Below are 15,624 nucleotides of genomic sequence, written 5' to 3' on the forward strand. Positions count from 1 at the left end.
ATTTTATTGAAGAAGCCAACTGAAAAATAAATTGTTTTAAGAAGAAGAAGAAGCATCAGCGAACGCCATTGCCACACCTGCTTTCATACTTAAATACATACATACATATGTACATATTGGTGGAGTAGCAGCATAGAGGCCGAGCAGCAACGCTTTAATAATTTTCCTAAACAATTTCAATTGCAAGGTAAATTGTTGAAATATTTTTTTTCACAAACGTGCATGAATGTGAATTTGTTTATCAAATATTCATAAGCTAAACGTGACAAATAAATTGCAGAGCAGAACTGAGTACATATATGTATGTAGCTCTAGTACGAGTGAAAGATAAGGCCAGCCGATTTTTAAGTAGCGATAAGTATTGTGGCAAATGCGAAAAATTTTGAAAAGATTACGAGCAGCGTTGATTGATTACCAGTAATCCATAAATAAATACTGTACCAACTGTCTGGCAAAAAACAAAAAAAAAAAAAACAATGACCATAGCAAAAGAAAAACGACAAAGTATCGAGTAAAATGGCGACAATATTTTTAAACATACTTTTCCACAAATTAGACTCACTTGTTAATACCATATTTAAAATTGTAGCATCAAGATCGAATTAATCTCTTCTTTTTAGACGGAGAGCTCCCGCTTGCCTTTCCTTCAACTTCTGGTGTGCGCCTTATAGTTGCCACAAAGATTTATCATTTATTTGAACCTGGTTGGCAGTAACCCAGAGCATAATAAAGCTAAAATAATCTTACCGTTGCCCCGGAAAGCACCCAGATCGCTTATTTTGCCAGCAAAGCACATACTTCAAGCGATAGTCGTTCTTACTCGTCCTCGTCAGAAGACTCATTACTAATTTCCAATAGTTTGCATATACATATGTACATAGACTATTAGTTAAATTTTTGTTTTTAATTCAGGTGTGGTTTACGAATTTTCAAGTCCGAACGCTGCACCACATGATTCTTTTAAGATCGCCAGACAGCGAGCTTTACAAAATATCAACTTTTATGAGCTGTGCGACATAACCTCCTAAATGGCCGTATTAACATGTATAATATTTATTCATTGCGTTTTTCTGCAATAAAAGAAACCAGTGTCTAGATTTTGCAGGCTATTTTAATTGTAGAAAACGTGCTTCACAAATTGAAACAGTCGTACCTCAGTTTCATAAGCATCAAAGTTCCATAGGTTAGGTTAGGTAGGATTGACTGCCCCAGATCAGGGCCATACACTTTGCAATGAATTTTTATTGCCATTTTTAGTAGCACAACTCCAACCCAAATTGCCAAGGGATGATAGAAATTCGTTCAAAAATTCCAGGGACCGAAAATAACCATTAACCAAGATTGTTATTTTTAGATCATTCCAAAATCGTTATTTATTGATTTTTATTATTTCAATCAAGAATAATGGATAAATTTGGATTTTTCACTTTTTTTGATAAAATTTTATTATAATTTTTATTTTTTGATCAAAAATGTTCGTTATTTTTAAATAGTTTTAGACCGGGACTGCGTTTTGATGATTGAAAATTGAACCTGGAAATATGCGATGAAGCTATAATCGAAAAAATTAAAATCGCTATTATTGATTTTAATTTTTTTTTAATCAAGAATAATCGATAAGTTTGTATTTTTATTGTTTTGATCAAATTTTATAGTAATTTGAATTTTTTTATCATAAATGTTCGTTATTTTTAGATAATTTTAGATCGTTATAATGGGGACTGCGTTTTAAAGATCGTTTTAATTATGTTATGATCTAAAAATTAAATCTGGAAGTATGCGATTAAGGTGTAATCGAAAAAATAAAAATCACAAAATAACCATAAAACTTGACCGAAAAAATAAAGATCCAAATTTAATGATTATTTTTAATCGTTAAAATAGAAATCCCATATTAAAAAATGATTCTCAAAATAAAGATCTTAAACGTTCACGCTCGCATTGAACTGTATAGCGTGCTTAATAAGTAGCTCTATCTAGTTTAAAAGCCTGCATCGAGCCCACATAGTGCCGTACTTTTAAAATAAATTTTACAAATAAAAGTCGGTAATTAGAAACTATCACTCCGCAGGAGGTTGCTTGGCAAATGTCGCGTCAACTAATATTTTTAATTTCTGCATACCCTGTGCTGATTCAGCTAATTCATACTTTTGCTTGCTTTTATTCCCACAAGTTAGAAAATAATTTCATTCATTGTTTATTTAATTTTTTCCACATAAATTGTAATTTATTAAATGAGTCAAATAATTAAAATTATATATTATTTTTTATTTTGCAATTTATTATTCATTTATTGTATTTCTATGGTAATATTTTTGAACGCAATCAATCATTCATTGCTAACTAATGTATGTACATCAATTAAAAGCTCATTAAATTCAATGCACTTCTAATAACGCTTAATTTTGTTTTTTTTTCGATTTTTGATTTTTTCATGCCATTAATAAAACAAATGTAAAAATTTATTATTTTTGGTAAATCCGGTTTTGTAAGCAAAATAAAACGCATAACCGCTAAATGCACTTTTTTCGCACGACAAGCAATCACCTGCCCGCATTGTCATTGAACCTGGTCGCTAACATCGCCATGTGTTAGGACAACAGCATACATACATACATATGTATGTAGATAAATCAAGCAAGATTTTTTGTTTCTTGCAATTTGCATGACGGCTGCATTAGAATGGCATTTTATTGTTGTTTTTCCAATTCTTAACTGCATTTGTTTTAATTTTTTTTTTTTGTTTTTTTCTCCACAAGCACACACACACTCGCCACACAAGTCAAAGTCCAAATGAAGGAGAACAGGAACTTGTTGGCTGTTCGCTATATAAACTTTTTTCTTATTGCTCATTTTATGCTGCTTTCGGGTTGCATTCTAATGCTGCAAGTTTGCAATTGTTTTTGTTTACGCCGCACTTGTCACGTTTTTTTCCCCCCTTTTTTATTGTAATTTTTTGTGTTTTTTGTTTCGCCAGCAAGAATCTCATTGTTTTGCTCCATTTGCTATTTATTTCAGTAGACGCTAAATGCTGTACTTTTATTTATTACCAAAGTGGCGAACATTAATTCATTAAAAACATGTAGACGGCAAATATGTACATATTTATCTATTTATTGAGTTGTACAATTCATTCTTAAATGCGACACAAGGCATATTGCATTAATGAAGAGTATTAGAAAGAAAGAGTGTTAGAAGCGCGGAGGGGGCGGGGGGGGGGGAGCAAATTAAGCGCACATACATACATATTTACATGTGTGTTTAATTGACGTAGTACGCCGTATAAGGTATTCTAAATGTAAATAAATTAGTACAACTTCACGTTGCGTTGTTTGGAAAATGGTGCAGCCTTATGTATCTAAGTAGTCTAAATTTCATAAGGCAACTTGCTTGCACTTAAGTAAATTAACGGCGGCAGAGTAAACATATTTGCATGCCTGCATAAATTAGAATACATTCTCATTATCGATTTCCTCATTAATCAATGACGTTTTTGTTTTTATCACTGCATTCATGCCTTTGTGCGCTCAAGGCCGCAGCACTAATGGGCTGGCTGCATTGTGAGAAGTGTATTTTAGCTTCCTGGCGGTTTTATTTTAAAAAATGCATAAGCAATATGTTTATCTTAAGCGTCCAAACAACAATATTTATGCAATTATCACAAGCAACAAACACCCTGTGCCACTAAGCAAATATTTATTTGAATTTCCGTGCCACCATGCAACCTTGCAAGTTAGAGGAAAGAAATGCAAAAGCGAAGCAATATGGAACGGAAAGGGAAAAATTGCAATGGGAAATACGTATGTATTTAGCGACTGCAGCGCAATTGTTGCAAATTCGGCCTCTTTTTAGGCGTTTCATGAATTATAAACTCCGAACCAGTATGCCATGAAAAGGAAAAATGTTCCCATACTCCAAAATCCTGTAGATGAGAGGCATTTTTGAAGAGTTGTGTAGAGAATGAAGTTGCACAAGATCGTATCCGAACTTTTTCTTTTGATAAAATCATGAAAAGTTTCAAGCGATGTGCTGTTTGACATTTTTACAGGATTTTGCACGAAAAGTATTGGATCAGAGCTAATGTATGCGGAATGAAATACGAACTGATGCAGTAACAAGTAATATTTAAGCAAAAAACAAAACCGACTTCAATTCTCATATGATCTAATGATCGGATCTAAACCAGATTAGTATGGGATTAGTATGGGACCACCTCTACGACACTACCTTCTCGATGCAAAAAGAATTACCGCACGAATTATTGACGTGGTCCAAAGTTATGCGGTAACATACATAAAAAAAAAATTCCGACAAACTGATAACCTCCTCCTTTTTTAGAAGTCGGTTAAAAAGAAACAGCTATACTTTCGGAAGCAACAAATATTGTTTTTCCACTCACATAGATATTGTCGAAATTTCCAAGAAAAATTTTTTTTGGAAAAGACTCATGACCTTAACGATAGACCTGTTTAAGTATTCACGCATAGTGCGGATGATTTTGCAGAGAGATCAAGCAATTTATGATTCTTGTTACGGCCTCACTCTCGCTGCTATGTGAAACATGTTTGTACGCACTCGTGGGTTTTCGTTCTACTAATTTCCTTTTCTTTAAAACTGACATTTCCCTTGTAAATAACATTTTTTTTTTAGGTCTCATAGAGAACAAATTAACATGCACGTTACTTTTCGTGACATTGAGTTTCGGTATACAAAATTTATAAGCAAATTTTCAGAGTTCGTTCGCTTTCAAGAAAATTATTTCAGCATTTATAATATATGACGAGATAATTTTTAGTGGAATGCTTGATAAGATTGCACAGTAGATTTTGGTATATGTACTTAGTTTGGCTCCTGTGTTTACCCGAAATTTTTTTAAATCTGCTTAGAAATTGTCCGCATTACATTCCGCATACGTTATACACACATAAGCTGACACACGCTACATATGTAGGTATAGGTGGTTAAATAAAGCGAAATAAAAAATGCAAATTAGCGCCGTATTTTCAAAGTTTACCAGCATTTCATTCAATGCAACTACACTGACAGAAAAAAATTGTTGAGCAGCTCGTGTAGTTGCGTAATTCCAAACGTGTAAGTGCTTGTGCAAATTAAAATAATATTTCCTAACTGCCTGATGCAATATGCCATAAATTTAATATAACCGGATTTGCAAAAAAAAATTTAAATGAAAGCAAAAGGGGATTTTAATTTTGTAAGCATGTGACACAATTAAAAGACTTGTATGTTCTCGAATTAAGTAGCTGCCCAAAAATCATAACTTGAATTTAAAAATGTTTGATACTAAACAATGAAGAATGCCGCTAAAAGGCTTAATATTAAGTACACATTTACATTAGGGTGCATCACCATACAAAAAAATCGCCACCGTGTTTCCATCGGAATTATAAAATTGCTTACATTTTAAGACCTCCGCTAAAAGATTTCGGAAAAATATTGAGATTTAAGTGAGCGGAACCCATGGGAAAATTCCACCATTTTTCAGTTAGCGCTCGCAAAAATAAGAATTTTTAGTGAAACAAATTTTTTTCGCTACTTTTTTTTCAATAAACAATTATATTGCAGCCAATTGATTTTTGGGGGTTATTTTGTTGAAGGTTTCAAAATTTTTATCCATATAAACAAGTCGTCAAACATATCTAAAGTGCGATCAACTCAAAAAAAATAAAAAATAGGGCGATTTTTTATTGCCTAAATCAATCCATAGAGGACTTACGTCCAATTAATAAAATTTGTGTTTTTTGGATCAACAAGAGAATTTTCATATGTGACCGAAAGAAAAAAACGTTCGTTTTATATGACACAGTCTAATGTACATATTTACATATGTATGAATAAGTATTAATAATATTTTGGCGATTACACGTTTGCTAAGTATTTGGCCGAGCTTTTCCTCCAATTTGTGGCGCGCGTCATGATGTTGCCACACAAATGGAATGATCAGCTTTTTCAAGACAGAAAAACGCTCGCCGTTAAATATTACAGAGACCAGGGATTGAACCCGAGGCCTACGGGATGGTAGTAAGCACCTCGTGACTACTCGGCCATAGCGTTAAATTGCAAAAAAAAAAGTATTTAAGAGTGCTTTAAATTATTATTTGCAAGGAATCACACTTAATCAGCAAACAAGCCAATGCAGACGACGCTTTTATTGGTATAATACATACTCGAGTTGTATCAATAGCTTATAACTTTTTTTAGGAGACATCAAATGCTACAATTCTATATCAATAATAGTATGTATACACACATAGTAAGTTGTTCACACCAAACAGTTGTAGATTTACAAAAGATCGTATCGGCGACTTTTGAGTGTTTACACTCAAATTAACAGAAATATCGTTTTATATGTTATTCATATGTATTTATCCATATATGTATGTACATTCACACACTTCAGCCTCTTACACTCGAATTTGCAGTGTACACTTAATTGTTTTTAATAATAATACGCGTTATAAGTATTCAACAACAAGAATTCTTTAATAAACAACTAGCTAAATATTTTCGAGTTCGAGTAAATACATACATACATACATACAATTGAATATGTATATAATACGCTTAACAAAGTAGTCTTCCAATTTATCGCGTATTTATGTAATGCTGGCGTACTTATTTATACCGCGCGGCACTTTATTTGCACGCTTATGGTCTGATTATGGCAACTTAACGTAACTTACGGCTCTCACTCAAAAATTCTGTTAAATGGATGTTGCTTATAATTGAACAGCCGAAATTTAACGCAACTTAATGCCACGTCGAAATCTGTTTCATTTTAATTCTCCAAGTTCTACGATCCGTTAAGATAAGTTAGGTTGGCATAATCAGGCTTTTAGAGCTTGAAGATTAACATGTGGAGCTTTAAGTATCCAGTAGTTAGTATATCGCTAGCTTAGAGTGAAAAGTTGCTAACATCACTTTTTGCCAAATCTCATAATTTGAAATAAAGTTCAGGCCGAGCCGATGGACGGACGGACAGACAGTCACCGCTTAATCGATTTCTCTTTTCATTCTGTTCATTTATGTATACATTTGTCTATAGCTATCTCGATTCGTTTTGCCTGTTACAAACAACCGTTATATGAACAAAGTTATAATAAGGAGATGTCCCACCAGTCACAATTTTAAATATTTTTTTTTTTATATTTCTATGAAGATTATATAATCTTTAATTTTATTGAAAATGTAAGCGTATAATTCATGTTTTACAACACAAAAACATCGTTCATGAATATTCAGTGTTTTGGCTAAAATTCATCTTTGAGTACACAAGGATAAAATAGAGTTATTTTCAGTGTCCCACCAGTCACATTCATTCTTTTGGTATTTTTGTTAAAGCAATTTTATATATTAGTCATCGTTCTATCTTTCTTTAAAATATCTTTCGCTGTTGTATAAGTTCCGACGGCATAGCTATAATTCACAACTGATCACATTGTAGAGTAAAATGTCACACTAGTCACAATGGAATGGAAATCTTTTTACAGAACGTTGCAATCCAAAGCCTTGCAAAATACTTGAAGAAACAGACTATAAGAAGTTTTTTTCGCTCCGGTAAAGTTACAAAAAATGGACTTAGCAACTTTTCACTCTAAGTTAGCGATATGAGTACATAGATATATATCGTCGTTTAAAGTACAAAACGGCGTACCAAGAAAATGCAAACCCCAAATGTCAGTTACGAGGTTTTGCAGAACGACGATACGCGCTTTTGTACTTTCAACGACAATATGTATTTACATAAGTGTTCTTTTACTGTACTACGGGTAAATGTGCTAGCAGCTAGAAACATGTGGTGCTGTAGAGGTGTTGTTACCTTTAAAAATATAAGTGATGAATTCGTTCGGGAAGTACACCATAGCAAAATATTTATTTTTATGGCAAATGTAAATATTTGTGTTTTCTATTTTATTTTGTGTTTTCTATTTTATTTTGTTTTAATTTAATTGCCACGCGCTGTAAAATAATGAGCACTATTTTTTTCTGGCTGGCAAATTAGGTTCTTAAAAAATATTTGGCTAGTTCGCGGAGTTTTGCTGTCAATTTTTTCCGCACAAAACTCCAGTGAAGCAGTCAGGCACTTTTGGCTAAATAATGCGATAGCTGCCCCTTTTTAATGCCCTGCATTGAGAACGAAGGAAATTTATGCTATATTTGGAGCAGATAATAGAGGAAAAACTCACAATATATAATTCTTGTGTCATTTCATGTTTATCCCTAGGCTTTACTGCATATTTACATACATGCAATATATAGTACATCGTTATGCACAAATGCTGTGCCAGCTGGCTTTGTGCTAAGCGCAAAATTTTTTTAGTTGGCGTAAAATGATCCCGCAAACTCAGACTATCAGTCTGTGCCTTAGTGCACATACATAAGTTTTTTATTTGTCAATAAAATATTAAGACTATATATTTATAAACCAAAGCAGCAGCAGCATTTGCAGACGCCTTTCCAGCATTCGCGCTGATTGATGTTGTTGAACTGCACTGATAGCGTTTTCAACTCATGTTCAAGATTATTAATAAAATTATAAAAAAAAATGCACACACACACACACACGAAAGAGAGCAATTTTCAGCATAGGACATTAATTTTGAGAGTAATTTTATAAAGCGGGGAATATTTTTTATTAAATGACCACCTTAAAAAATCTGCATAGTATTCAAAAAAATATGTTTTTATTTTTCAATAATCTTTCCGCAAATTAATAATCCATTTCCTTTCTTTTCTTTACAGATCGATAAAAAAATTCTTCAACTAATTGTTTGAAATTTCTGATAAACGGAAATTTTGCCTACTATTTTTTACCAAACGTAAACAAATAGTGGTATTTGCATCGAGGCAAACCGGAAAAAAACACCGCAAACAAAAACTCAACATCTATTTTTTAAGTGATTAATTTCACTTCTTCAATTTTATTCACTTAATTTTATTCGTCTCGATTCAAGCGAGAGAAAAGCCAACAAAAAACCGAACTCATAGAATGGTAGAAGGTGATTCGATTAAGAATAAAAGTGATTGTAAGTATACAAGAAAAACATACAAAAAAATTAAAAATATTTAAAAAATTAATTACTGAGAAGAAATAAATTATATACTTTAATTAAAAATCAATTTGTAAAGTTTTTTTGTTAAAGAAATATTGAAAGCTTAGCAAGGTCTTTAAATTGCCTAAACAAAAAAATAAAAAGATATAGCTAGAGAATTTCAAAAAATTTTAACTAAGTTTTTTTTATAATAAACATACGGCTTCTTTGCGAATTTCCTGTGAATAAATATTCCCCAAAATTATAAAGCAAAACAAAAAAAAATACGCTATTTATTTTTGTTTATCGTTTAATAATGGGAACGATTTACTCACGTGGAATTGGTGATAAGGCTCCTATTTTCAAAATTGGTTCAGTTAAAAAATCGATTATGGTCTTGAAAATTTGGAAAACAAATTTTACCTTTAATTGACGAGTGGCGTTTTTTGAAATCCCATATGGCGGACGAAGTTTTGAAAAATTATTGGATTCACTCAAAATTTTTTAATTGCGAGTTTTTGGGGTATCGGATTACGAACATGATCATGAATTTTTGAAAATCAAAATGGCGAATGTTTACCTGTTGCGATCGAATTTTGGAGGGTGGATTGTTTCAGTTAACGAAGAATTCCACATATATTTTTTGCAATAATGTCTGCTTAACAAAATTTTCGAACGCTTAAATACGCGCCGACTTTCACTGATAACGACAAGGTTAGGAAAAAAATTGATAATACATACATACATACATACTATTGTAACATTATTGCTACGACCTCGAAGAAAAAAAGATGAAGGCACACGTTTGCTAAAAATAACAAAAAATTTCACACCTCCTTTGAGACACTGAAGTGGTTCTTTGTGTTCTTTCAAAGCCAATGCGTTTTGATACGCCTCATCATTTCCTTGAAAATGGAAAAAATACATAATATTTTACTATTGATAAAGCGCGATTTTTGACAGCTTTTTTTTTAAATTAGCAACTTTGTGACGCAAATTGCACAAAAAAGTGTGGTTTGTGAATCATTTTGTAGTTAACTGACTCATAAATGTTTGCCATAGGACGTACAAAGATAGCCATTTATTCAGTTTTTTAAAGATTTAAAAAAAATCAATTGATTTTTAAAACCAACCCTGTTAAGAAGAATCTTAAAATTTAATTTTAAAACTTCTTCAAATGAAAGAACATTTTGAAAAAGTTGAACAAAATTTATATAAAAAATTTCTTCAAGGCATATTCAACAAGGTGGAAGTAACAACTCAGTCGAGCTCTCTCATAGCTGACTGTAATGTCAAAAAATGTAAACAAAGAAATTAACCCTTTGTTATGCATTTACCATATTTGATAAAACTCAATATCTTTGAAATAAAAGTTTTTGTAAATATGTAGATATTTAAAATCTCATTAGAATGAGCTTCATTTTAGTTAATGCGTTTTCGTTTTAACGTAAATGTGGAAATGCATAATTAATGTTGTCGCTTCACTTGACAATTCGGAGGTTTAAAATAACGCACAAGTTTGTGGTCCTGGCTCTTGCCAAACACAACACACCGCCCATAATTCCTTTTCATTTTATTATGTATTTAAAATCAGTCGGACAGTTCACAATTGAAAACTTAAATTTAAAAAATTTAAATTTTGAATAGTATAGGGTTAAAAGTTGACATTTCAGTCGCAGTTCAAAAGAGAGAAATGTCGAAATCTCTTGTACCTTATTATGCCTTGGTTATGCCTTGAATTTCTTCAATAAAAAATTGTCTGTTTAACAACGACCTCACTTAATATGTTTTCTCTCTTTCTATTTTCCTCTTCTCTCTCTCTCTTCCACAGCCTATAATGTAGAGGCTGGCATCCAACCAAACTACAATAACAGCAGAAATAACTCGATCGACAATCGTTCCATTCTACAGCCCTATTCGTTGGGCAGTGGCGGCAAGGATCCCGAATATCAATTTGCAGCAGTCAATAAGGGTTACGAGACGGACATTAGCAGCGCTGGCGGCGATAAGCATGACGTAGAAAAGGGTAGTGCGGCCGTCATTGAGGTCACCCACAACGGCGTCGTTCCACACAGCGGCAGCGGCAACGGCAACGGCAACGGCGGTGGCAGCAATGGCGGAAGTGGCGGCTCAGGCGCCGATGGCCGCCGCTCCACTGGCATACGGGCCGGTTTCGAGCAGGCCATCGAATTATGCGGCTATGGAAAATTCCATTATATTCTATTGGCCATTTGTGGTCTGGTGAGCACCAGTGAAGAAATGGACGTCATCTCCATGTCGTTCATTCTACCATCGGCACAATGTGATTTGGATTTGAATACGAGCACCAAAGGATGGCTCAATTCAATTATATTCATTGGTATGATGGTCGGTGCCTACTTCTGGGGCAGCATCGCCGATGCGGTCGGACGTAAAAAGGTGCTCATTGTGATCTCCTTTATGAATGGCTTTTGTATTGTTGCATCGTCATTTTCGCAAACCTACGGATGGTTTATGCTGTTTCGCTTTCTCAATGGCGCGGCGTAAGTATACACACACATACACATACGTACATACATACATACATACAAACAAACTAATAGATAAATATTTCATAAAAATCCACTAACTCATCAGCCATTTATTTGGTTTCGCCACAACACGCTAATCCCAAAATGAATCATTGGCATTGAGGCAGCGAGCGCTGCTGCTGTAAGAGTCGAACTTGTAAATAAGCGCGGCTTGGCGTTAATTAAATCGCTCGTAAAATGTTAGTTAACAGCAGCGACTAGCGACTGCGGCCAGCGTGGCGTGGCGTGGCGTTAATGTGTGCGGGCGCGGAGTCAGCCCTACATAGCTGACACTTGGGTAGCGCTGAGCAACGTGGCTTTCTTTATTGTTTAGCCCCACACACACTCATACATATATAAGTAAATTTTCGCACACTAAATTTTTTTTTGCACTTTTCACCCGGTTCGCGAGGTGTTAATTTGCCACAACAGTCGCGTATATATGTATGTACATAAATGCCTTCACAAGCTCTCACATTTTTTAAGTTCATCAACAAATTAGTAATATTCGAAAATTGCAAACAGTTGCAATGCACGCTTTTTGTTTATTTACACAAGAAGCGCTCAATGAGAAATAAGGCGTAAACAAAATTTTTAAATCATCATTAAATCGACGTATTTATAATGGATGTTTTGCGCGCGAGCAGCGAAAAAAGAGGGCAATAAAAACAATGAGCTTATGAATATTTATTATGGAATATACTTAATTGATTAAAAAGTAGAAAATATTTGAAAATAGATTTATGTATTATGCGAGCGAAAAAAAGTTGCGCATACGCCGTGTGGCACGACGGTATGTTATTGTAGAATTCACTGCAAGTGCAAACAAGGGTAAATACTACGTAAATTATGAAAAAGTATTTGTTTTTAATATTTGAAAAAGAAACGGAAAAATCAAGATTTGCAGAATATTAGAAAATCCCAAAGAAAAGATTAAACAGAATAACTTGGAAACAATTTTAAAACATAGTTTGGAAAGAAGTTAAAGTTTAAATTTAAAAAGATAACTTGGACACAATATTTATGTAAATTAAAGAATATTAAGAAATGCATATAATGAAATAAAAAAAATGATAATAGTAATTTAGCATCAATTTTAAATTTGATTTGGAAACATTTTTCTTTTTAATTTAAAGCAAAACTTTTATAGTTTTTAATATCCTATGCTGTAATTTTTTTTTTAATCAAGTTTTAGTATTTAAAAAATTTTAATTTTGGACGCTCAAGAATTTTAGCTTCATTTTAAATTTTCACATTAAAAAAGAAAAGTTTCATATTTTCTATTTACGATTTTCATAATTTGCAAACAAACTCATATAACTATAATCAATAAGTCATAAATTTTCTGTTGTCCGAGACTTGATCAATGAAATACTTTGGCAATATTAACAGGTTTTGTCTTTCTAATTTAATAATATAGATTTATTACAGTAAAAAAAAAACTTAAAAATACGGAACCACAGTTTTTGTGCGACTTAAAAGAAAACCAATTGGATTAGTACACTAATATAAGACAATGAGAAATACATAAGAATTAGGATAACTGAAAGAGTAAAAAAATTAATTGAAATTTTTTCAATAGGAATCGAAAAGTTACAGAATTTTATCGAATATCGAAATATATTGACACAGAAACTTAGTTGCCGAAATTTACGAATAGTTATCGAGCTATAATAATTGATGTGATTATCGAAATTTTTTAAGTTAAAGAAATTTGTCAAGTTATCGATATTTATTGAATCATCATTATTTATAGAGTTAACGAAATTTATCGAGTTATCGTAATGCATCGAGTTGTTTCAACTTACAGTGTTATCGGTAATTATTGATTTACTGAAATCGGTTGATTTATCGAATCGAAGTTTATGAAATTTTCATAGAAATTTCAAAGTTACATAAGTGTATCGAGTTATCACTGCTTATCGAATTTTGTCGCGTTAACAGAATTTAACGAGTTATCGAAATATATGGAACTGTCAAAATTAACCGAGTTATCGAAATTACCTTTATACCTTTATAATCCAAAGTTTGTCGAGTTATCAAATTATGTCGACATATATATATATATATTTTTGACTTACCGAGCCCTCGAATTTCACAGTTATCGCAATTAGTTAAGTTACCGAATTTTATTGAGTTATCGGATCATATACCACAATATCCGAAGTTCAGCTACATACATACATACATACAAATGTACATAATTCATCACTCCTCATTTTAGCTTCATATTTTGTGTTAATAGATTTCCATTTTTCCACTTTGTTTCATCATTTGCTCGCATACTTCGATTTCTGCTCCCATTTTTCCTATTCTCCATTTCGTCCTTAGCCTTATCCTTATATGTACATATAATTTACTTCCACTTTTACTACATACATACGTTCTTTCTCCTCTCTTTCTCTTCAACTTTCAGTCTCGGCGGCAGCGGTCCAGTCATTTGGTCGTACTTCGCCGAATTCCAGCCGAAAGCGAAACGTGGCTCCATGTTGAGTTTCATGGCTGCCTTCTGGACCTTTGGTAATCTCTTTGTTGCCGGCCTTGCATGGTTGATCATTCCCAGCAGCCTTGGCTTCAAAACCGACTTAATTACATACAATTCATGGCGTATCTTCTTGATGGTGTGCGCTCTGCCATCATTCGTGGTCGCCTTCCTGCTCTTCTATTTGCCCGAATCGCCGAAATTCCTGCTAACCAAGGGCAAACAAGAAAGGGCCATGGCCATATTCCGTGGCATCTTCGTGACCAACACACACAAACCGGCAGAACAATATCCCGTCATCGAACTGGACATCGACGAGAAACTGTTGGCCGAGATCAAGGAGAATCAGGCTGGCGTCAAGGGCAAATACAGTAAAATGATGTCGAATATGGCCGATCACAGCAAACAACTGTTCACCTCGCCGATTCTAAAATTCACACTCATCTCCATTACCATCAACTTCACCTTTCACATCGGCTACTACGGCCTGATGATGTGGTTCCCAGAGCTGTTCAATCGCTTCGAAAAGTACAGCGTCGCCTTCCCAGATCAGCGCGCCGGTGTGTGCACAGTCACCGATTATGTGGTGGGTAAGATAGAGGAAGAAGATGCCGTCTGCTCAGGGCACATACCTCAGAGCGTATTCCAGGAGTCATTGATCTCCTTAGCCTCCGCGCTGCCAGCCAACCTGATCGCCATTTTGGGCATGGACTTGCTGGGGCGCAAATTCTTCCTTATCTTCGGCACCATGACTGCTGGCGTGTGCTCGGCTGCCATGTACTTCGTGTTCAGCTCGACACAGAACCTGATCGTGACGGCTGTGTTCAGTGGTGCCATCTCAGCTGCCAATGCAGCCTTGGACTGTCTCATTACCGAGGTCTTCCCTACACATTTGCGCGCCACCGGTGTGGCCATATCCATGGTGGCGGCGCGTATGGGTGGCATCATTGGTAACATAGTGATTGCATCACTACTGGATCAGTATTGCCCGGCACCGACGTTCATTGTGGCCATCCTATTGATGGGTGGCGGTCTCATGTGTTTGATGTTGCCCAATACAACGCGCAAAGAATTGAATTAAAAATGGATTGGCGAGTAGAGATTGTGGAGCAAAGCAGATGGAAGAAGTTAGCGGAGAATTGTAGCAGAGATCTGCACGAGTTAGGATAAAATAAATACTCGGAACAAACGAATTTCGTGGTGGGATTTAGTTGAGTGGGGAACAAAACGCATGTACACATACAAACAGAAAACAAAAACAAAAACAAAAGAAAACACATACATACACATCTAAGTACTAATGTAATGTCGCTTAGGAACTTGTTGTAAATTTTCTAGCCATGTAATATATGTAACTACCGATTAATATAACTAAAAGTAATAGAATTTACACACATACATATACACGTAATTACCAAAAAGTGAATTAAATGTTTCAAGAAACGACTATAAAAATGTTATTTCATATTTTGAATAAAAGTTTGATTTAAGAAAAAACGAAAAATAGAGGAAGAAAAAATCGCTTTTATCTTTAAAAAAAAAA

The 15,624-nt window shown here is 34.0% G+C and overlaps 2 protein-coding genes across 4 annotated transcripts in view; one reads left to right on the forward strand and one right to left on the reverse strand.

The window, feature by feature from the left end:
• Window positions 1–15,351, forward strand: part of LOC118748503 (synaptic vesicle glycoprotein 2B) — a 61,097-nt gene extending 45,746 nt beyond the window's left edge. For 2 of the 3 annotated variants that reach the window (XM_036482998.1, XM_036482999.1), the window contains exons 2-4: window positions 8,761–9,044; window positions 10,882–11,572; window positions 14,016–15,351. In XM_036482998.1, coding sequence (XP_036338891.1) covers window positions 9,008–9,044; window positions 10,882–11,572; window positions 14,016–15,162 — 1,875 coding nt within the window. In that variant the 5' untranslated portion in view covers window positions 8,761–9,007 and the 3' untranslated portion in view covers window positions 15,163–15,351. Of the gene's footprint in view, window positions 1–6; window positions 188–8,760; window positions 9,045–10,881; window positions 11,573–14,015 lie in introns of those variants that run through there. The other variant, XM_036482997.1, reaches the window with a different exon arrangement.
• Window positions 1–15,624, reverse strand: part of LOC118748504 (E3 ubiquitin-protein ligase ariadne-1) — a 38,365-nt gene that overhangs the window by 7,775 nt on the left and 14,966 nt on the right. The gene's annotated exons all lie outside the window — the stretch shown is intronic.

This window comes from Rhagoletis pomonella, unplaced genomic scaffold, assembly GCF_013731165.1.
Source record: "Rhagoletis pomonella isolate Grant_MI unplaced genomic scaffold, Rhpom_1.0 Rhpom_scaffold_00013, whole genome shotgun sequence".
Classification (NCBI taxonomy): Eukaryota; Metazoa; Arthropoda; class Insecta; order Diptera; family Tephritidae; genus Rhagoletis; species Rhagoletis pomonella.